Source organism: Phocoena sinus, chromosome 15 (assembly GCF_008692025.1).
Source record: "Phocoena sinus isolate mPhoSin1 chromosome 15, mPhoSin1.pri, whole genome shotgun sequence".
Lineage (NCBI taxonomy): Eukaryota > Metazoa > Chordata > Mammalia > Artiodactyla > Phocoenidae > Phocoena > Phocoena sinus.
The window spans coordinates 28,369,553-28,393,017 of NC_045777.1; the positions used below are offsets into that span (position 1 = coordinate 28,369,553).

The 23,465-nt window shown below is 46.2% G+C and overlaps 1 protein-coding gene across 3 annotated transcripts; it reads right to left on the bottom strand.

The window, feature by feature from the left end:
- Positions 1-323: 323 nt before the first annotated feature.
- On the bottom strand, positions 324-20,705 carry NSFL1C (NSFL1 cofactor). Of its 3 annotated transcripts, XM_032605567.1 has the most exons (10): positions 20,425-20,705; positions 17,967-18,064; positions 12,022-12,096; positions 10,102-10,107; positions 9,364-9,529; positions 8,659-8,751; positions 7,331-7,440; positions 6,789-6,926; positions 1,874-2,038; positions 324-725 (listed from the first exon to the last, which is right to left on the bottom strand). In XM_032605567.1, the coding sequence occupies exons 1-10, from the start codon at positions 20,527-20,529 to the stop codon at positions 563-565; spliced, it is 1,119 nt and encodes a 372-aa protein (XP_032461458.1). In that variant the 5' UTR covers positions 20,530-20,705; the 3' UTR covers positions 324-562. The 3 variants fall into 3 exon arrangements, with proteins under 3 accessions (XP_032461458.1, XP_032461459.1, XP_032461460.1); XM_032605568.1 differs by lacking the exon at positions 10,102-10,107; XM_032605569.1 differs by lacking the exons at positions 10,102-10,107; positions 12,022-12,096.
- Positions 20,706-23,465: the final 2,760 nt, after the last annotated feature.

The window sequence follows — 23,465 nt, forward strand, 5'->3', positions numbered from 1 at the left end:
TGGATCTGACCTCATGCTTCAGGGGACTCTTGCTGCTGCTCAGTTTTATCCAGGCAAGAGATCTGTTCTTGTGGAAGTGAGTGGCTGCAAAAGCCTTTTTCTGTAAGTCCCCCCACTCCCTTCCCTACACAGGGGAAATCCTCCACTAGTCATCCTGGGGGCAGCGGGGGGACACACTAGTGGGTGGGTGTTGTGTGCCACATGTAATTTTTACGCAGAGGGGATGGAAAACTCCCCACACACCTTAGACATAAATATGATTTTAAGATAATCAAAGCCTGCCTCAGTGAGAGAGGTTCTGTATAACATGCTGGTGATATTCCTTCCATTTTTTTGGTTGTTTTTATTTTTTTCTTTAAAGTCCTTTGATCGTCACAAAAACCCAGGAAATGCAACTAAGGAGAAAACAAATGTCCAACTGAGATCTAAGAACGCAGAGCTATGGAGGAGACGTGGCACTGGACTGCAGGGTGTGCGGGAGGGGGTGGAGGGGTGGTCTCCACGGGGCAGCTGGCCGTCGGGGACACAGGAAGGAGATGAGGCTGCCGGCTTGGCCAGGCAGTTACGTTAACCGCTGCACGATGACGGCATTGAGCAGGTTGGCTTCCTTCAGGGTCTGGCTCTCGTCAGCCAGCTCTTTGTTTGGGAAGGTGGTCATGAGGACAAAGCTGGTGGCAGCCATGGCCGGCCGGGCGTCCACGATGAAGAGTCGGATGTCGCTGATCCTGGTGGAGTGGGGGAGTGGGGGAGTGGGGAGGTGGGTGAGCAGTGTTCTTCTCTGCCGCCCCCACCCCCCGCTTCAGGAAGCTGTGTCATATCCCCAGGTCCCCTCCCCTGCCCAATCCTTCTCCACAGTGTCCAAGGCTCTCACTTGGAACCACATGAGCTCATGTCACTCCTTTGTCTAAAACCCTTCAGAGCTGCTCCCCCTTTCCTTGGTATAAACAGCAATCTCCTGACTGGTCCTGAGGCCTGCCTAATTTTACACCACCCTCCTTCCCCCTGTTCTCCTACCTCCCCATTTCAGTTCTTCATCATGCTGTGCTCCCTGCCCACATTTGGGTCCCTCTTCCTAGAGGCTTCTCTGCCTGACCCCTTTTCTGTAATCCTAATCAAACTTGTTTCACAACTAACCACATGTGAAGCCTGTCAACACTCAAGGATTGGCAAGCCATCCCCTGGCCCCAAATGTGGGTTCTGCTTTATATGGCCTATGATTGATGAAATTTAGACCTGCTATTCTAGAAAAAGGAGTTGCCAAATATCTTTACTGGCAACAGTCCTCCCCTGCTAATCCCTTCATCACTTTGTGCCTCAGTTTCCCCATCTTTAAATTGGGGAGGCACAGTTGCTTTGATCCCAGATGATCTGAGATGGAACAGGTATTCTAGAATTCTCAAAGTCCAGATCTAGAAGAGACCTTAGTAGCCTAGTGGTTTTCAGAGGCTGCTGGCGGGCAGGGAGGTAGAGGAAGCCAGGTGGGGGGGAGGGTGTACTGCATCCCCTCTCCCCTCCATCAACCACAGCAGTTCAAATTTTATCTGCTCTACACTTGGGCTTTAGCATGAAACTTCCTTTGAACAAATTGTTTGGTGGCTAAAAAATCCCCTCTGAGGAATCCGATCCCCTAATTTTAGAGATGAGGAATGAGACCCACACAGGGGAGGGAGCAAGTCACTGGCCGCACTTAATGGAAGAGGGGACCAAACCAAAGGCTTCAGACTTCCATACCTTCCTATCCCACTGCCTCCTCTGGGGAAAGCACGGAGCACCTGCTGGTGTTTAGGAGGAAGAACTGCTCCCTGCTTCTCACCTGTCCACGGGAGTTTCTGGGACCCTCTTAGAATAAGCCAGGCCACAAAATGCAAGGTACCTGTGGCTGTGGTTAAATTTCTGCACCAGCCTCCCGCCATCAGCAAGCCGTATTTGGATGTTTGTGGTAGGCTGCGACTCATCGACTGAGATGGAAGAGCTGGCTTTGGCCTCATTTTCTGCCTGTTGGGCTGGAGAGCTGGTATTCAACACCGGGGGTGCAGTGCTGAGGAGAGAGGATAGCGTCAGGACACAAACAGAAACAAGGCCCCACGCAAGAGGGGAATCCTGTCTCAGATTTTTACTGAGCATTTGTTACGTCTGGTGCTGTTTGTTGCTACTGATATAAGGAGTGTCCAAGACAGAATCCCTGTCCTGATGGAACTGAGAGGTCCAGCGGAATTCACCTCAACCCCCAAATTATTGCTAGCTCCCTCACTCCTGGAGTTGGGCAAGTTACCAACTCCCTTCTTTCTTGGTGTCCACAACTGAACAAGGGCTTGAAGGGACGAAAGCAGTATGCACGACAGCCTGGGCCAGGAGAAACTGGGATCTGATGCTGGAGGATCCAACAGACCAGGATGAGTTTTAGCCTCAGTGAGGCTGAGGGCAGAATGGGGAGGGGGCACTCCAAGTCTGCAGCTGAGGTAGGCATGACACAGCTTGGCAGGTGACTGCTGGAATGTAAGGGACAAGTCCAGACTCTTTTCCTCTGATGGGGGTTTTCAGGCCTGCCTGCCCCAGTGCAACCTCACTCACGTGAGTATCTCATACTCATGTGTCAACTATCAGGAGGTGGTTGAGATTTCTGGAAAGCCAGCTAAGTGCCCGGCACCGCAGGGATTAATTATACAATATGAACAGGACACAGTTCCTACTGCAGTGTTGAGGGCTCAGATCTTGGAATGAGATTGACCAGGGTATGAATTTACCCACTAGCTATGGTAGTGTTGGACTAGTTATCTAAGCTCCCTGAGTTTCAACAAGGGTAGTAACAAGGTTCTTTAACAAGGACTCTTGTGAGGATTAAAGGCGTGCTACACTCAGGGTGGCTGACAAACACAAAATGCACACGAATTCCCAATTCTCCATAACCGTTGGAGGCTTCATCTCTCTCCTGTAAACCATCTATGTATCTCATTCTCAGCCTTTCTCTTAGCAGATATCTTGGCCTAGACCTATGCAGAGAACAGAGGCCATTGGATGAGAACTCCCTTGCTTCCGCCCAAAGCCTCTAGTTAGATTAATTCATACACCTCACCGTTCCCTCTGATCCTTACAACCTAAAAAGGGTATTCTTAGGAAATCCAACTGAAAGTGCTTTCCTAAGTGTGTTCCCTGGGACCCTAGTCCCTTGAGTTATCTCCAGGAAGGTTTTGGAAATGCCACATATTATACCAACAGCATCACAGGCCACTAACATATTAAAGAAGGCCTTGAGAGATCGTGGGGTTAAGGCAAACTTATTTGATCACCATGTCCTTTCTTTCATGTTACGCTTGTTAACCTCCTGCAGATTGTTTCATCGAACACTTGTTAACCTCCTGCAGACTGTTTCATCGAACACAGTGAAATGTTGCTCCAGGGCAAATAATTAGCAAGGAAGAACTGAAAACTGTACTCTTTTCTGTAAACATGAAAAATAGTGGCTTAGAGAATTACAAAGTGGAGCTCAGAAGAGAAACCTGGCCACACTTATTGGCTATGAGAGGAGCTTCTATGGATCAGCCTCACAGCACGTGGGACTCAAATGTGAGCTGAGACACAGATAAATTACACTATCACGGGCCTGAGGAGATGCTTGAAAACAGTGGAAAGTTAAATGTTGAACCTGTAAATGCCTAAGATCTGCTCTGTTCTGTTCATTAGTTTTAAGGGCCTTAGGTCAACTCTCTAATTAGACTCTAGGCAGCCTGTCCCTCAACTGTTTATAACAATTCCAAGTACATGATGGGTACTCACTGATGCTACTGCCTGCCAGAAAGGCCTGAATGAGAGAGAAGCTGAATTACCTGACTGCTCATTTCCTTTGTAGAGGGAATAAATTGGGCACTAAGGTGTTCTGTTGCCACAATGCTACCTCCTGAGACCCTGCCACCTGCTTTACAAAGATGACCACTACAGAAAGCATGGTGAGGGGACAAAGCTCATCCTGGCCGCAGTGTCACCCTTCACCCCCATCCCAAGTGGACTCTTGGTGTTTGGTACTCAAAATCAAGTAAATGCAGGCTTCCCAAATCTTCAGATTAGTTCCCATCCAAACAAACAAATGCAAAGCCTAAAATAAAAGAAGTTTCATGCAACTGAACGAACTTTTTCAAATTTCTGAACTGAGAAAAATCTATTCATTCACTTTATTTTTCTAGGTAATTGGAGAAAAAACAAGCATTGACTGATTTTTGAGGCAAACCTGAGAAAAATTTCTTAAACTTTTGGCTTCCTGATCATTTTAGTTAACAAGAAGACAATGGAAAGCACAGTAAAATTTATTGGAAAAACTAAAAGGGCTGTCCATCTAGTTTAGACTGAAAAGCTAACGTTCCATCTCCCTTAGCTGTATAAAACATTTTTTTAGCTCATTTTTCATTAAAAGCTAGAACTGAAATAAAATCAAAGTGGTACTGGCAATGAACATTTATTTAGCTGACAAGCATCACATCTGATTATCAAGCTCTGTCTTGACTTGTTGATTCATCACCTGCACTAAGTATTCCCATCCTGCTGAAACAGACTCCTTAAAAACATCTTAATTTTTTGAGATGTGGAGTCTTCATACATAATAGAGTTAGACTTTCCAATAGTAGAAGCATTTTCTGTTAGTATCATGAAACCAGACAAACCCAAACTGCACGGTGCTCTGGACCCTTCCTTAAAACTACTGGTGGGTGAAAGACGGATACAACCTTTTTGGAGGGCAATTTGACAACATCTTAAAAATATGAAGATCGTTTGAGCTAGCAATTTTACTTCTAGTACAACATTAAGGGGTATATAAAGATTTAATTAGAGATATTCATTGTAATGTTGTTCATAATACTGGCAGCCACCTAAATGTTTAACATCAGGGACTGGTTAAATTATGGCCCATACATAAGATAGAAACTTATGTTAGCATTAAAAATAATATTGTAGGGCTTCCCTGGTGGCGCAGTGGTTGAGAGTCCGCCTGCTGATGAAGGGGACACGGGTTCGTGCCCCGGTCCAGGAAGATCCCACATGCCACGGAGCGGCTGGGCCCGTGAGCCATGGCCGCTGAGCCTGCGCGTCCAGAGCCTGTGCTCCGCAACGGGAGAGGCCACAACAGTTGAGAGGCCCGCGTACCGCCAAAAAAACAAATGTAGAAATACACCTACTGATCTGGAATGACAGCCATACTACACTGATTAGGCAAAATAACAGGTGATAGAACATTTTTACACACACACACACACACACACACACACACACACACACACACACTGGAAGGATACTTCCCAGATACTAACTGGACATATCTGGTGTTAGGTTTAGGGACAGTTTTTATTCTTTATCTGTATTTTCTATTTTTTTTTTTAAAGATAAACACATTTTAGTTTAATAATATACGGAAAAAAATTATCTGGTGCTCTACAAAGCTTACCATAGCTGACAGGTAAGTCACAGATGGATCAGAGAACAGCTGTCCCGGACTAACCCACAGGCCCCAACGTGGTAGATGAAATGATGAGCAGGGTGGATTTAACTATTTTGGTCCTGGTAAACCACAATCTATTGGTCTCTAATGTCCTGAGCTATGACCCTTGCTCCTGATGAGGCATGAATGGCCAGCAGGGAGGCAGGGGATTCTAGGAGAGGGCCAGCCAGAAGCTCAAAGAGCACAGCTGTTGGCAGACCACACTCTGATTCCTGCAGATGGTGGTGAGGTAAGCAAGGGCAGTGCCTAGTTCAAGAGCTGCCAGAGCTAGGTCAGAAACGGTGTCTTGCTGTGTAGGAGTGTGGGGAGAAATGCCAATCAGAAGGCCTGATTCCAGTCCCGGCTCTACCATAGGGAGCACATAAGGGTATCCCTTAAAGTCCAAGAGCCTCAGCTTTCCCTTTGTAAAATAAGGATGGTACTGGCAGGGAGGGTCACCATGCTGAGTGCCTCTCGTGTGCAAATATCTCTCTGAAGGATACTGACGAAGTGACCCCATGCATGGCCAAAGCTGAGTGGGTCCCTGAGAGAAGGCTGCCTGTCTGTGGGATGGTCAAGGATCTGGTGTGAGAACCCTGCCTATCAGAGGTAATAGGGACTATCAACCAGTCAGATCCTATTAGGGGTTTGAATGAAAGATGGATATAGTGGCAGAGGACACGTGGCAAAAATTTCACAGGAAATGACAAACTGAGTCTCAGGCAGGACCAAAGAAATAGAGATAAGAGCTGCCATAACAGTGGAGCAGCAGGCTGCAAAGGGGCAACAATGCCTCTGAGCTCCCCTGGATCCTAAACGATGCCGCTGCAGGCTGGCCGGCAAGAGTCCAGGATTCCTTTCTCCTCTGAATCTCCATTTCAAGTGACCTGAATACATGTGTCTGTTTCAGCCTTTAAGCCATGCAGAAGGTTATCCCTGCCCGGGACACCCTAGATTACCGAGTCAAAGCAGCAATGTGTTACCTTTACTGATTACACTGACTGCTCACTGTGGGGCAGTGCTCTACGTGCTCCTCCCAGCAGTAATCGAGGAGGTAAGGATTCTTATTAGTCCCACTTTATAGTTGAGCAAACTGAGCCTGGATAGTCCAAGGTCAAATGGCTAGAAAGTGAAGAATAGATTTAAACTCAGGTTTGTTAATGCCAAAGCCTATGTTCCCCATATTCTTCCTCCCATAAAAATAAAATCTGAAGTACTCTGTAATAAACAGTAAAGAGCTATACAAAGTGAGCCTTACACAGGGCCTGTTGGGCCCGACAGGGGTGACCCACACAGTCCCACTCCCACCTGTGCTGCTCCTTACCTGCCCAGTTTCTGACCCTCACCAGTGAAGGCTCTAAAGGCTCCCTTGGGCTTCACAAAGTCCTCATCCCGATGGTCCTCCATGTCCAAGTTCACCTGCCCACCATGCGCTAACCTCCGCAGCTCTGCTGGCACCTCTCTGTGGGAGAAAAGGCAGTTCTGGGGCCCACAAAGAGCAGGATGGGAATGACAGTGATGCTACAAAGGGAGGAGAAACTTCTCAGTTCCAACTGTGAAGTTGGGCTTCACAGGGAGTTGACTGCTCCAGTGGCTACCTGTCCGCCTCCCCCTTCTCTCATGCCTGCTCAGAGCCAAGAGTGGAGACCTGCATCTTATTTGGTGACTTGGCTCTGTCCTAGGCCCAAAGGGGAAATGCAGATACACAGAGTTTTGGGAGCAGATCTGTGAATCTGTATCTCAACTGTGCTAAATCTGCTTAAAAATGTAAACTTCTTAAATAATAAATATTTGAATCAGCTTCTTCTTTCCCATCTGCCATCTCACTCACTGATATGGAATCCGAAGGAGGGCTTTTCTGCTCACCCTCTGCGGATAGACTCCAGAAACTGGGCATTGGATGGGTCTTGGTAGCTTCTGAGTTCACCATTATCCAGGCTGAATCCACTCTTCCAGAGCTTCAACACTACATGAACCTGTGACAACAGGAGGTAAGCAGTCTATACGTTGTCAGGAACCTGGCAAGCCTACCAGCATGAACTTGCAAATTAACGAGTTTTTACTATTTTACTGTGTCATTATTAAAACACCCAGACAGACAAGCATATACTCATGCACAAGGAGATCAATCAACAACCAATGAAATAAGTATTAACCTAAAATAAGAAGGTGATATGGCACAAGTTAAGAGAATGGGCTTTGATTTAAGCAGACCTGGGTCTGCATCTTGATTTTGGCACTCACTAGCTAAGCGGCAGTGAGCAGATGACTCAACTGAAGCTGTGGCTTCCTTATCTGTAGGGTTGCCAGTGTGCTTGGCACAAAGCTTGTGCTCAACTAAAGTAGCATGGCAAATCTTCCGTGGACTATTTTGCAGCCATTAAAAATGATATCTACAATTTCTGTTAACGACTCCCTATATATATACACAGAAAAGGGTCTAGAGGACTAAAGACCAGCATATTAGCAGCTGCTACCTCAGGTGGATAGGATTTTTATTTCCTCCTTGCCTGACTACTTTACTTTGGAAAAAAACCCAAAATAATTAAAAACAAATACATTATGGAGACTCATGGTCACAAGGTCATATGAAAATATTTATGGCACTGAAAAAGTATATATATATATATATTTATAGCTGAGTCACTTTGCTGTACAAAAGAAATTAATATAACATTGTAAATCAACTATACTTCAATAAAATTAAAAAAAACGTTTACGACATAAACCTCAAAACTGACTCTACAGTATGATTATACTTATTGGATAGGGGGGATCCCTATGCGCAGGGAAAAAAGGACTGGAATATAATACGGAAAAAGTTCAAAAAGTACGTTTCAGGCCTCCTTGGGGGGGGTGTCTAAAGACCAAGTTCTTTAGGCACATTCACACCACCAGAGAACCCTGGAATCACTATCCCTCTGCCTGAGATCCATGGAATGCTCAGAAAACTCCATTATTTGTCCATCCACTCTGCCTGTCCCCACTCATGAGCCACCCCCCTCCCCCCACACCCAGCCAGATGAGAGCTGTCTCTGATTCTCAGGTAAGCCTTTCCATTCATGGAATACAGCAAACCTGCTGCCTCTTCCCTTTCGGAGGCTGCTGATTCACGTGTAACATGGGACTAATTTCTCCCCCAAAATGATAAAACAGTCCACGAGCTTCCCTAGAGAAGGTAGGTGCACACTCACATCTTGGCCGGAATGCCGCCTCCTTTCTCCAGCCACGTAGGCAGACTCTTCCTCTGGTGCTGCTCCAAGGCGGTAGCCACCTCCTGCAAATGGCTATAAAAGACAAGTTCATAAACACCGGAGAAGTGGGTCAACAGTTATCAGGTTATTCAGATACAATGATGTTATCTCAAGCTTGTTAACTACTAGGTACACTTTCTCTGAGTAGGAAACTCAGAGACAGGGGTAAAAACTGGAATGGTGGTGGTGGGGGTATTGCTTGGTTAAAGGGAATGGCTGCTACTAAGCTCTAGTTAATCATGACCATTTCAGAATCTAGGTGTAGGATAACACTAAAGACTTTTTGATTTTCACAAAGAAAACAGAAATCTCGACTGTATGTAAAACAGGTGGCCACCGATTCAATTAAAACAAAAATAAAGCAAGACACGGAGTAAGTCAGGTTGGTTAGGCCAAACAAAACATGTTTGCAGAACCTGATCCAGACCATAGGCCATAGGTTTGAAAACTTTGCCCCAAATCTTGATTTCATGTTAAAAGGTAAGAGAAACTGCACTGCTCTTCTGCATATGAGAGGGAGTGAGCAAATGAAAAACAAAACAAAAACAAATTCAGTCACTACTGGGGTGAGGAAGGCCTCCTTTCCTCTGCTCTGGAACCTCAGTCCTGTGGACACAGACAACGACCCCGACCCCTTATGCTCACTCTTGGTTTACTGGTCTCTCCAGGGCTCTTGGTCACTCGCTCCACAGCTACGGCTCCATGTTCTTTGGCACCTTTAAAGAGATCGTCCACCAGTTCGTTGGGACTTTTCTTCCTGGGAGGGCCAACAATCTGCTGTCCACTTCTCTCTGAGCCCCCGGCATAAAACCTGTGCAGAAAATACACATCTAACACCAAATATACTTAGAAAACATGAACAGAGCATGTGCCATGCTCTGGGCTAGGAGCTGGGCACAATGAGGCAAAGGGTACAAATGCCCATCTTTAAGGAACTTACTGTCTAGGTGGGGACAGATTTAAGAGGCAGGCAGCCATACTGCAGTGTGAGCCACAGTAGAAGTCAGTAAGGGGTGCTCTAGGAACACAGAGTTGGGGAGTACAGTCAAGGGTTCCTAAAAGGGTGTCTTCTGGGCTAAATCTTGACGATGAGTTTATCAGGTAAAGGACAAGGGAAGGGTATTCCAGGCATGCACAACAGCACGTTAGCTCTGGGAATTCACCATCCGGCGGCCAGCACCTTTCCAGCAGATGATCACTATGGTCAGTTAGAAGCAGCTACCACTAGCAGCCCTGGATTAATGGTGGCAGTGGTGTGGTTAGTACAAGCAGCTAGGTTCCACTGTTGGCTCTGCCACTGAGTGAACTAGGCAAGCCAATGCACTGAGCTAACCTCACTTTCCTTCTTTGAAATGGAAGGGAAGGATCACATGCCCTACCTACCTGTTCCTTAAGTCAGGGCCATCAGGTTCAAATCAGCAGAAGTATGCAAAAGAACAAGCACAGAGTAATGCACACATGTAAGGTGTGATACAGCACCGAGAGCTCCCAAGCCTCACCTAACCTTGCAATTCTTGTGACATACACCGGGCAGATGCAGAAGAGTAGGTACTGGAGGAGGTCGGGGAAGCTCAAATACAAGCCCCAAGATACCCATACCTGCTTTGCAATAGGCTTGAGATGAAGTTAGCACTTTTTTTTTTAGCTGCATCTGAAAACCTTCAGTCATGTAGCCTTGGCTAGCTGCCTCCTTATCACTCCTATTCACAGCTAAGTCAATAGCACATCTCAGTGAGGAGAACTGAGAACCTATAAAACTGAACCTCAGCCTTCCATTTCCTGACATTCCCCAGAGAATGCAAGGCAAAACCCTAGGCCTTGGCATGGACAACAGCACCAGTGTCATTAGGTCTGAAATGCTGAGGGACCAGAGATGTAACCGGGAAGTGAAGTAAAAGAAGGTCACCGCCTGGAGGATGTGACAGGACAGGAGAAGTAGGAGGAGGTCATTTAGGAGTTGGGCATTCACTTACTTGATGACACTGCCTTTCATCCAAGGAGTATTAAAACACTGAAATTAACATTTATTCCTGAACTTTGAGTGTATCTAAATAGAAGGCTCTGAGGTAGTGTAAAGGTCACTACGTGGATGAAGACAGAGAACAGAACACACATAATTTCTCAGCCCACTTCCCAAAGAGTGGCCACGATGAGATAAGTGCATTTCCATAATGGTTATTATACAATGTTCCTTAGGAATGTTTGACAGACCAAGACAGATTCCATGGACAACCAAAACCCATGAAGTGAGGCTGCAGCCAGTTCATCCTTGTTCATTCCAGGCAGACAAAGTTCTGTTCAGTGGACTGTAAGATCCTTATTAAGGGATCTCAAAGTCCTGGCTTACAAACTAGGAATCTGTGATCAAATGTCTTAAAAATATTCACGCCCTTAACCCGGTATTTTCATTTCTATAAACTATCCAAAATAATCTGAAATGTAGTCAAAGATTAATACACAGAGATGTTCACAGCATTGATATTTAAGGTGGCAAAAAACTGGAAATGATTTAAATGTCGAGCATTCCATATGATGCACCATTATAGTCACTGAAAACACTTATGAAGAATCTTAATGACCTGGAGAAGTATTCAAGATGTAGCATTAATCCTACAAAAGCAAGAAACAAACACCTGACTTTCACCATGTAAAATACAATATAAACAAACTATATTTACACACAGAACCAACGCTTAGTGGAAATATGCCAAAATATTAACCGTAGTTACCACAGGGTGGATGAGTGTTGTATTTTTTTTCATTACGCTATTCTACATTTTCCACAACGGACACTAATTTTATTATAACATTCCTAAAGGTTAAAAACAAACCAACAAAAAACAGTACTGTGTCTGTATATTGGAGGAATATACATTTGTAAGCCCTTTTTTTCTCTTTATTATGTAATATATTGCTTTTTCAATTAAGGAAAAGCTGGAAGGAAATACACCAAAAATATTATTGATACGTGGTTACCTCTGGGTTGTATTACGAATGGCTTTTTTCCTTATAGAGTTATTTCCCTTCCCCTAATACTCTTCAATAAATACATATTATCTTAATAATTAAAAATGAAACAGAACAAAAACAAATCCAGAATACCCCAAAAGAAAATAAAATAGTAAGAGGACAGGGATCACTTCTAAGCACAGGGAGTGGAAAACCGTTTCTAGTATGCATATGACTAGCCCACAGTAGTAATGGCTAATGATAACCGAGCATGTTTATCCTTCTAGGCTGTTCTAGGTGATTTGTACATTACCATGGACTTTCCTGTGGACTGTGCCCCCAATAAAGACTCACCTCTGACCCTCCTCATCCTCCTCGTCCTCGTCTTGGTCATGAATAAGGTCTCTGAAGGATGTCACCCTATTATCGCTGGAGACACAGAAAGGAGCAAAATGATCTCAAGGGGAGTTAAAGAAAGGTGATCCGCATCATCAGCTGCTAACAGTTGAGGACACTGAGGTTAGGTTTTTTGGTGGGGCAGGAAGAGGATCTATGGGAAGAGGGTTAACCTCTCAAGTTTATAATGCAAGACAATGATATTTATTCAAGGTCACACAGGACTAAGAATAAATTAGAAAGTGTATCAAGAAGTAAAATGAAATCCAATTTAAGCTCTCCTAGAGGGGGAGGAGGGAACTGGATAGGGTCTGTACTACTTTAAAAACGTACTACTGGTTAGCGATTTTCATCATATAATTTTTAAATATTGGGGGAGTGCCCGTGTGCCAGGCACTGAACGGGATGCTAGGTCTATAAAATGATCAGGCACAGTTCTTACCCTTTAGTTGCTTACAGGCTAGTGGCTCTTTGGCCAGGAAACCATCCATTAAAAACTGTGCAACAGGGGCTGTGACAGAGGGAAGCACATGGGATGTGAGAGCAGTCTCCTGTTCTAGGTGGGGGTTGGGGAACCTCAAGAAAAGCGTCTCAGAAGAATGCAACATTTGGACCGAGTGCTGACAAACTAGGGGACCATCAGTCAATTGGATAAAGGATGGTGGGGCTGGTGGGGCTGGTGGGGAAAGGGGACCAACAGGGCATTACAGGAAAGCAGCACAGGCACATACACAGAGACTAGTGAAAGTAACACATTAGAGGAAGGATAAGTCATCAAGAAGTAAAAATGAAATGAATATATGAGTGAGAAGGCCTCTATCTGCTTCTGCTGTAGGTCAGTCAAGTATTTATTAGTGTTTAGGAAAAAAGCAGGGTTGTGTGGGGTGTGGTAGAGAGGGCACACTAAACATGGTATGACAAGGGTTAACTCCCTCCTCTGACACTGTCTTACACTGCCACTTTTTTCCTAGTTTAGATTTGTCCTTAAGGAATAATCTTAGTTTTTCAAGTATCATGAGACACACCGTTTTCTGTATTCCTTAGGGGAAAAAAGTTGTTTCTCTTTAATATGGGGGGAGAGGGTAATGGAGATTTAGTGAGGCTAGAGAAGGAGTTGTTTACTCCAGCTCAGCCTTGAAGAAAGATTTCAGGGAGACAATCAGAGGACAGAATAGGCTCTGAGGCTCCACCAACTAGAAAAAAGAGGACAAAGATCAACCGATGTAGCAAATACATTCCTGCCTAAGTGAGCTGAGAGCAACCTCCTGGGCATTCCTTCATGCTCTACACAACACGGTTTAAAAGGATGCAAGTGATAAGATCCATACTAGTGCCCTAAAAGGCTAATTCCACTCATTACTCTTCCCAGGGGAGTTTTCCACAGATGCTTAGCTTAGCATCTATGGAAAAGAAAATCCTCTATCTCTCTGTCGTTAAACACCTTCAAATACACATGTGTATACCTGCTTGAGCAAACCACTTGCTCTGGCTATAGGTCTGACTCTTTCCCCAAAAGTTCTTACACCTAGACTCTGACAGTATCTAACACAGACTCTGGTGTCCATTTACTTGGTTCCAATGCCAACTTAGCCTCCAACCCTGGGATCTTGGGCATGCTCATGAAATTCTCTAAGCCTTCATTTTCTCATGTGAAAATGGAGACGATCAGCACCAACCTCGTGGGCGTGCTGTGAACCGTCGGGGTGATGATGCACGGTGTAGCACATTTCAAGTACTACTCTGGAGCAGCAGTTCTCAAAGTGTTGGTCCTTGGACCAGGAGCATCAGTATTACCCTCAAAATTGTGAAAGATGCAAATCCTCAGCCCCTACCCTAGACCTCCTCAATCAGAAACCCTGAAAGGAGTGTCTACCAATCTGGGTTTAAGGAGTCCTCCAAGTAATTCTGATGCATGCTAAAGTCTGAGAACAACTGCTCTGGAGTAATGCTCTGAGAGTTACCTTAACAGTATGGATGTCCTGGGGGCATTACCAATTTCAGAATACTCTGTCTTGTATCTTCCACAAATTGGCAAAATGTCTCAGAAATTTCAATTTTTCAGCATCAGAACTCTATCTCCCAGGCACCCTGAAGTGGCACAAAAGTGCTTTGTCAGATCACATTTTCCGCAGTGACAGGAATGCTGTGCCTGCACTGTCCAATAACGAAGCCACTAGTCACGTGTGGCTATGGAGCATTTAAAATTTCGTAAGTGCAAATGAATAACTGAATGTTTTATTTTAATTAGTTTAAATAGCCACATGAGGCTAGCGGCCACCATACTGGACAGTATAGTTTTAGAGAATCAGACAACGGTGGTCCCTAGAATTCTAAGAAAGTACAGTTTGGTTGAATGAAAGAAGAAAAAAAAGGAAGAAAACACAGCCTACCTCTTGCTCGACCCTGTGCTCGGTACAGGGGTGGGAGGTACTGCACAGAGAGGTAGCTAGCACATGGCAGAAGCAGCAGCTTTGGATTTAGACAAATTCAGATTTGAATCCACTATAACAGCAAATGTGTTACTCAACCTTTCCTAAGACTCAGCACCCTGACCTGTGAAATGGTTAGCACCTGACCTACTTCCATGGTTATAGAGGTATAAGAAGAGAACATATGTAAGAATATCTGGCAGAGCCAGACAGATGGTGGGTGCTCCTGGAATACTAGCCCTCCCACCTCCAGGAACTTATAACTTACTTAGGGAGAAAAATCTTAAGGTAATTACCAGGAGAAGAATTCAAGACAACACAGGAAAGATGTCATACAGTAGTATGTGGATATGGGTTGTGACTGGAGTTCGTGCTGCCTATGGGTTGGGGGATAACATGCTCAGTAGAGAAGGTGGGGAGGGAGCTAAACCTGGAAGGACACAGAGGATCTGCACAGGTGGAAAGGAAGCAAGAGAGTGGGCATGTCCAGTCAGATGAGAGGCTCAAACAAAAGCAGAAGAACCAAAAACAAGGCAGAATTGAGACACCAAACAAATCAGTTTGGTTGAAATAAAGATTTAAGAAAGAAGGAAAAGGGGGATAAGATGAGGATGGCAGGTTCACAGCAAATTCTGGAGGACAGTGAAAGTCCACAGGGAGAGGGAGTACATCATTCTGGCTGAGAGCTGAATGCTGGAAGCAGAAACAGATCTACATTTAAATCCTTGTTTTGCTAGCTGTGTGATCTTGGGAAGATGCCCAGCTTCAGTGTCTTCATCTGTAAAATGGGAAGAATAACAGTACCCACCTCACAGGGTTGTAGTAAGGATTAAAAAGATGTATATGTATCAGTAAAAGCTTAACCCAGTGCCTGGCAGCTGGTTAAGTGCTCAATAAATGACAGCTGTTGTAATTGAGGAGTTTAGACTTTCTCCTATAGCTATGGTTAACCTTTTTATGTCCCACAGCCCTTTGAGAATCTGATAAAAGTTATGAATTTTCTTGCCAGAAAACGTACTACATATATATAAGTTTTTACCTACAATTTCAGGTAATTTATGGACCTTCTGACATCCATTCCACAGATTCCTCCTAGGGGGTTCAGGGCCTCCACGTGAAGAACCCCTGTTCTAGAGTCAGAGGAGGAACTCACTAATTGAGTGCTGTGCCACAGAGGCAGTGATGACATGAAAGGGTATGTGAGAAGATGACGGTGGGGTCGGGGAGAGCTCAGCAGCAGGCTAAGTGTCCTGCAACAGTCAGGTCAAACAGGGGAAAGGCAGGCCCCACAAAGGATTCCTCTGAGGTGCTAGCACAAGCCTGCCTTTTCCTGAGAATGCAGTCAGCATTTACCACCTGGACAAGCACAACGATGTAACAAACAGTGCCTTCCCTCTCCCTTTTCCTTGGCTTCACCTAAGCCCAGTACCAAGTCTGAGGCTTAACCAAAGCAAAAAAGTAAGACCTTTAGGCCTGCATGTGTGCTCGGTCTTTTACTCCCCACAGTCTTAATGTTAAACTCTATTCCCTTGAATTTTTTTACTTTTAAGTCTACTTTTTAACATATAGACTTGCTGTGGAATGAGACAGGGAACAAAAAAGAATGGGGAAGATGAGAATGGATGCTAATAATGGTAATAATAAAATGACAATAATAGCAGTTAACACGTTCTGTGTTCTAAGTGCTATGTAAGTATTAACTCATTTAATCTCACATGTGGTAGGCACTATCATCATTCCCATTTGACAAAGGACAAAAACTGAGGGACTGGAGATGTTAAGTAACCTGCCCAAGGTCACAAATCTCTAAAGTGGCAGTGCTGGGATTTGAACGTGAGCAGTCAGGCTCCTAGCCCAGGTTCTAATAAACCATTGTCTTTTTTTTTTTTTAAAGATTTTTTTGAGGTGGACCATTTTTTAAGTCTCTATTGAATCTGTTACAATATTGCTTCTGTTTTATGTTTTGGTTTTTTGGCTGCGAGGCATGTGGGATTTTAGCTCCCCAACCAGGGATTGCATCTGCACCCCCTGTATTGGATGGTGAAGCCTTAACCACTGGACCGCCAGGGAAGTCCCATAAACCACTGTCTTGACAGGACTTTGGGTCTACCAGAGAAGACAGGTGTGAATATGTGACTGACATCAGAGGCTAAGTTTCAATTTTGTCTCCTCTGTATCCTTTTTTTTCTTTCCTGCAGTACGCGGGCCTCTCACTGCCGTGGCCCCTCCCGCTGCGGAGCACAGGCTCCGGACGTGCAGGCCCAGCGGCCATGGCTCACGGGTCCAGCCGCTCCGCGGCACGTGGGATCCTCCCAGACCGGGGCACGAACCTGCGTACCCTGCATCGGCAGGCGGACTCCCAACCATTGCACCACCAGGGAAGTCCCCTCCTCTGTATTTCTGTGCCAACAACCCAACAGTAATCTAGGGTACCTGTGAAAGACACACCCCAGGAAATCAGCTGTCTCTATCAGCAGCTACAAGTAAAGCCCTTACCTTATCAACCAGGTCCCAGGCAGTAACATCTTGATGTGCCATCACTGACACCTCACAGGTGGGCATCTATGAATAACTAAAAGATGTCCTGCCTATTACCTCTTTCCTCTGGAAATGTAGGTAGGGGAAGAAGTTAAGGAAGCAATGAGAACTGGGGTTAGTGTTCCTTCTAGAAAGGGAGGAAATGTAATTTAAATCTCAGATGCCCTTAGAGAGAAACACAATTTATCACTTCACCAGCAAAGAAACACTGTATCTGTATTCTGGGGTTGAATTCAAACTCAAATAAATTGAGAACATACACCAGAGAGTAGAAACAAATCAGGCTATGGCAGAGAGGGGAGCTGTAGTTCAGACACTTTTAAAGGAAGAGGCCCTGCCTGTCTCCCAGAAGACCTGCATTATCCCACTCTGTAGATCATAGCAGTGATCGGCTGTGAGAACCTTGGAGCCAGGGTGGCCAGGACAGGGGATGCAAATGGGATAGCAAAGGTTAACACTACTTCACAAAATAAGACAAGGTCTCCCTAATCAATTTGGGAAAGGATGGGTTAAACAGGTTTATTTTCTCTAAGTCTTCTTAATAGGATAATGGGCATCCTAAAATATTGAGAGCCTTTTTAAAGTCACCTGGCCTAATCTTTTACATTTACAGCATCCCTGAAAGGAAGTACTTCGATTTCTACTTAAAAACTTCCATAAATGGAGAGGCCACTCCTCATATTTCATAAATAAGAGACCCCCCCCCAAACATCTTAAAAGTTGGTTCTGTGGTTTCCTACAGGATTGGATCATATACCACACTCAGTTAAGAATCCCAAATCTCTATAGGAAAGGAATAAGTCTTGCAAGAAACTACTACCCACCAGTCAGTCTATCTTCCTCCCTCAAACCCACTGGTCCACATCCCCAGGTCTGAATCCTCTGTCCCATTGCTGGAAGCACACCAATGTAGCAATAACTGAAGTTGGCCCTTACCTGGGGGCTGTGCCTCTGGATACTGAACTGGGGGTTGCCTGCGAAATGGTCACAATGTCTTCATCCCCTCCATCCTCATAAAAGCTTGCTAGGGCAATCTGAAACAGAGAGGTAGTAACTTGGGATCCTTAAACAGGCCTTCATCTAACACATCTCCTTTCATCTCCTTTGAACACAAAGAAGCAAAGACACAAAAATATGGCCCACACTTACAAGGCACTCTGCATTTGCGGGGGGGGGGGGCATAGAAAATAAGACCAAAAGGTAATGGCCCAAGTACTTGTTTTCATATTACCTGAAAAAAATTCCACCTACTAAGGGGAAAAGAAGGCAAGAAGGAAAGTTGGGATGGTGACACTCCTCATTCTCATTTTCATTAGGAAATGTGATCTAGTAAAAGCAGTGTACATTTATTGAGCACTTATTTATGAGCCATGTTGTTCTGAGTACAACTCTACCTGTGTTAACTCATTTAATCCTTAAAGAACCCTATGTAGTTAGTGCTATTATCATCTCATTTTATAGCTGATAGAGAAGCACCGAGAAGTTAAGAAAGCTGTCTGAGGTTACACTGTTGGTAAGGAGTAGAGCCAGGCTCGATCCCAGTCAGTCTGCTCGGGCCCTTACTCTCAGCATTTAGGTGATAGCCAGGAGTTGGGAACTGTGAGGTCAGTCCAGATTGCTACTTTTACTTTCTCTCTGATGCTGTTTCCTAATCTGTGCAATGGGGACACCCATCCCACCAACCCTGCAAAACGGATGAGGATCCATTAACATTTATGCAGTCATGTCTTAGCTCTATACATACAGAAGGAATAAGGGCCTCTTTTGGCCATTTGTAACTGGATGTTTCTCGCATGGACTCAATGCACAGGTATGTACTTATCACTTACTTTGCACAAAGAAGTAAGAGAGCAATGAGGTCTACAGAGGTGAAAAAGACATGGCTCTTGTCCTCAAGGTCACCACCTTTTAGGAGGCAGTGAGCTGCTGTGGGACATAACCAGCCTGTTGGAAGCAGCGTGCCTTTACAGAACGCGCTTTAGCAGGCCTGCCAGGAGGCAGTATGCTGCCGTGGGACATGCACTGAACTGGCATTGAGGGGTGTCTACATTCAAGTCCTGGGCAAGTCATGTCACATGCATGAGCCCGTTTCCCCACTAAGAGCATGAGGAGACTGGGGCTGACGACCTGCCACCTGAGCTTTCAGGTCTTTCAGGCAGAAGCTGCATTTTGTATTTCGGCCCAGCACAGGAGCTTTACACTGTGTGTCTGTACAGGTGTGATGCTTTATCTAACTCTTACACTTTCGGGAAGCATATAAATGGTGAAGTCAGCAGACACAGTTCAAATCCTAACCCCTGGGTGTGTGACCTTGGGCCTATCACTTGACCTCTGAGCTTCCAATTCATCTATACAACTGAGGAAGTTTTCGTTACCTCATAGTGTGGCTAGGATTAGCTGAACCATCATATGTCAAGTGCCAGGGCACATGGTGGTTAAGAGCTTGGGCTCTGGTATCAGACAGAACTGAGTTCAAATGCCATCTCTTCCACTTGGCAGCTAGCGAGGCCTTGTGCAAGTTACTTAACCTCCCTAAACCTCAGCTTCAAAACGCACAGGTTAAACGACTTACGACACCTAAAGCAGTTAGAACAGCACTTGGCTCATGGCAGGCACTCAATAAATATTCATCATCATCATCTACCTAAGACATAGGCTGGCGAACAACATGTATCCAATTCTTCCTACAATTAATTACTGAGTGCCTATTACATGTCAGGCGTTTTTCCAGGCACAGGGGATTCAACAGTTTACAAAAATCCCTGCCTCGTGTAGCCTATCTTACTGTCTTCTTAACTAATAAATATTTAACGTATACTTAATACATGCTGGTGAACTAGACGAAAAGCTCCACGAAGACTCCCATTTTACAGAAGAGTTACTTATTAAAGATGAATAGGCTCCACTACCCAGTTTCTCCCAGCAATTACGTAGGAGGGGGCGTGGGCCAAGTCCTAGGCTGGGCTTCTCCCCTGTCCTGAGGCCGGGGCTGCGGAAATGGAAATGAACGAGCACCTAGTCCCCAGCGCCGCTCCACCGGGGAGTTGGTCAGTCGGGCCGGGCCTGCAGCCTAGACTCGGCGCGGCAGCCACGCCCCCAGGCTCTCCCTCTTCACGCGGGCTGCGGCAGTGCCCAAAATCTCGCTGACCCGAGAGCCAGGCAGAAGGGGAAACTGAGGCCGGGTAGAGCAGGTAGGGGCCGGAGCTAGCCCGCGTTTCCCCACGCCCAGGCCAAGCTGGCGACGCGTGGCAAGCGGCCCCAGGACCCTGAGGCCTGGGTCGGGCCGCGGCCCGGCGGGATGACTGTGCGCTTCGGCCACCGCGGGCTTGTCGCGCCAGGCGCCCGCGCCCCGCAGTCCCCAGTCCGCCCTACGCGGCCCGCCTCGCGGCGCTACCTGCAGGTCCCAGCCAGCCGACTCCAGGAAGAAGCGGGCCCGGTCCTCCTCGGCGCCCGTCACCGCCACGAACTCCCTCAGCGAGTCCTGTCGCTCCGCCGCCATCTTAGCTCCGTGCGCCGCCCAAACCGCCCCGGGCGCCGCCGCACAGCCTCAGCCCCGCCGGCGCGTTCCGCCCACCGGTCAGCCCTGTCCAGCTGAGCGGCGACCGCCCGCAGGCCCCGCCCCATGCGGTGCCTCACGCAAAACCTTCCGTGCGAGAACTCCGCCGCTCCGCGTCCTCTGGCGGCCGTAGCGTGCACCCTCAACCTAACAGCGGGGGTGGGAGGGCGGGGAGGATGAGAGGAGGGGCGGGTCTTCCGCTGTGTACCTGTGGGATGAAAGATCCCGAGAGGAGTCAGTTTCACAATTATTCATTGTGTCGTTTCCTCATTTCACTAATTTATTCATTCGTTCGTTCACTTGTTCAAATATTTACTGAATGGAATCAAGGGCCTGTTGCTCTTCCACGGCTGGGGATCAGCAGCGAGCAAAACAAAGTCCCTGCCTTCTTGTTGTTCACATTAGAGAGCCTTGAACAAGTCACTCTTGTCTCCCAACACTTCCGTGGCTCCCCATCTCAATCTGCTTAAAAAATGTCTCAGGGCCTGCAAGACCCCTGTGAGACGTGCCAGCTCTCCGTCTCATCTCCTAGGCTTCTCAGTATTTCCTCTGCTCCAGGCACACTTCCTTTCTTGCTGTTCCTTGAAGGTGCCAGATGCGTATTTGCATCAGAGCCTTTGTGCTCCCTTTGCCTGGAACACCTTTCACTCTCTGGTGGGCAAGGTGCTCCCTCACTTTCTTCAGGTCTCTCAGACACAATCCCGTCTTAGAGGTCCTCAGCTTCCTTGCCCTCTTGCCTCTCACCACCCTGCCTGAAATGCTCTTTTCTTCTTCCCCTGGTCTGCTCTTGCTTATGCTTCTGGTCTCAGTTTAGGCGTCCCCTCCTCAAGGAGGCCTTTCTACATACCCAGGCTCTGTCAGACGGTCCCCAGTGTATGCCCTCTGGTGCCATGTTAAATGTCTGCCTTCCCCAAGGGCCCACGATCCCTGTGAACAGCAGGGTTTCTGGCTGTTTCCAGCACAATATGGCTTAAGAGCACATGCTCTGGACTCAGCCTGGGGTTGAAGCCCAGCTGTTACTGCTTGTGTGATCTTGGGCAGATTACCTCTCTATTATTCAATTTCCTGATGTGTAAAGTGGAGCTCCTCGGAGTTCCTACTTCAGAGGGATGTGTGAGGATTCAATGTGAACTGCTGAGAGCAATGTTTGATACTTAGTGAGGCCCCAGCAAACGTTAGCTGTCATTTTATCTCCCGTGACCTGCAGTCAGTGACATTAAACAATCACTTACTGACTCTTTGCTGAATTAATAAAGGAGTGAAAAAATGAAACCTTGTGTGTTTGCATATCCAGGTGAGAAATGCAGGGATCAAAATCTGAGGACAAGGATGCTGGGCAGGTTCCTGGACCCCCAAGGAGTATTGAGCTGACTGTGGGATATGACCTAATTTCAATAAATAAAAATTTTCATTTTCCATAAAACAGATGCCTTTGTGGCTAGGAAAAATGAGAGACCCACAAACATACAGTCTTGAAGTGACGTGGCTACAGAGTTGCTGCCTTTAGTGTTCACTATTGTTGTGGGCTGGGCTCTTGCTGGACAAGCTGGGTGACGAGAGCAGGCCTCTTGCCCTCTCTGGGCCTCTGGGCCTCTGGGCCTCAGGGCCTACATTATACAAGGTAGGAGGTTAGAGGTGGGCCAGTCCAGTGTTCACAGCCTTCTCAGACCCATTTTCATAACAAACATTTTGTATCATCCCTTTACTGCCTTAAATGGAATCCAGAGATAATAAAACTGACCTACATGCACTGAGAAAACCAATATCATGCCCTAACTGGAGGAAAGAAAGGATAGTAATTGGGATAAAATGATCTGTATTTCAATCCTCAGGTATAAGAACAGTACAAAGCAAAATGAAGCCGTTACGTGCTGGCCTCTACGTACAGGGCTGTATTATGGTTGATTAAAAATGTTGTTAGCGTGCCGCTGTGGGTGATGTAATTTTTCAAAATGGTTTTAAAAAAAGCCTCAGTAAGACTATGAACAACACAAAGTTCAGTCTTCCCTTGATGGACACAGCAGTTGCATTCCTAGGAAATTTGGTATATATCAAAACCGTGCAAAAAAATACTTTTAAGTTTATATGTTAAATGAATTAGGGTCTAGGTTCACTTTATTAAGAGCAGGTTTTCAGCTGCACTAGGTCCTGGCGGGATGTGTGGGAGGAATGACCGTTTTTTGTGGTGCAACTATCTCCTTTCCATTGCAGGGCATCCAGCACCAGCCCTGGTTCCCAGTTCCTTCCCCCTTCATTGCTGTGTCCACCCCAGATGCCCTCCAACTTCCCAGAAAGTCCAAGAGCCTGGGGGCTCACTCTACACTATGTTCATGCTCAGCTGCAAGCAAGGTCTTTCCACCCTGGAAACTGACTGATGACTTGCCCCAGCTTAAAGGTCTGAAGGTGATCCGCTCCCCATGATCCAGCTCCTCAACTAGTATTTGAGTCCCTGATTCCAGCTGTCACCCCTCTTCACTTTTGTGCCCCTGGGAAAACACTTTCTTATGCCAGGGCATCCCTGGCCCCTCCTCCAGAGGCCTCTGGGTATCCTTCCCCTGTAACACTACCTGATAGCTAATGTTTATTGAACACTTACTGTGTCCCAGACACTCTTTTCTTTTTTTTTTTGCGGTACGCGGGCCTCTCACTGTTGTGGCCTCTCCCGATGCGGAGCACAGGCTCCGGATGCGCAGGCTCAGCGGCCATGGCTCACGGGCCAAGCTGCTCCGCGGCATGTGGGATCTTCTCGGACCGCTTCGGCAGGCGGACTCTCAACCACTGCGCCACCAGGGAAGCCCCCAGACACTCTTAAAAGAAACTTAAATACACTAACTTATCCTCATGACAACTCTATGAAGTGAGTTCTATTATCATTTCCA

What these genes read in the sequence shown, in the direction of transcription:
- NSFL1C (XM_032605567.1), bottom strand. Translation starts at nt 20,529, where the DNA reads ATGGCGGCGGAGCGACAGGACTCGCTGAGGGAGTTCGTGGCGGTGACG. An exon ending in GGCGGCATTCCGGCCAAGAT is followed by an intron (nt 7,441 to 8,658) that starts GTGAGTGTGCAC and finishes CTGTTGTCACAG; the next exon opens with GTTCATGTAGTGTTGAAGCT. An exon ending in CTGGAGTCTATCCGCAGAGG is followed by an intron (nt 6,927 to 7,330) that starts GTGAGCAGAAAA and finishes TTTCTCCCACAG; the next exon opens with AGAGGTGCCAGCAGAGCTGC.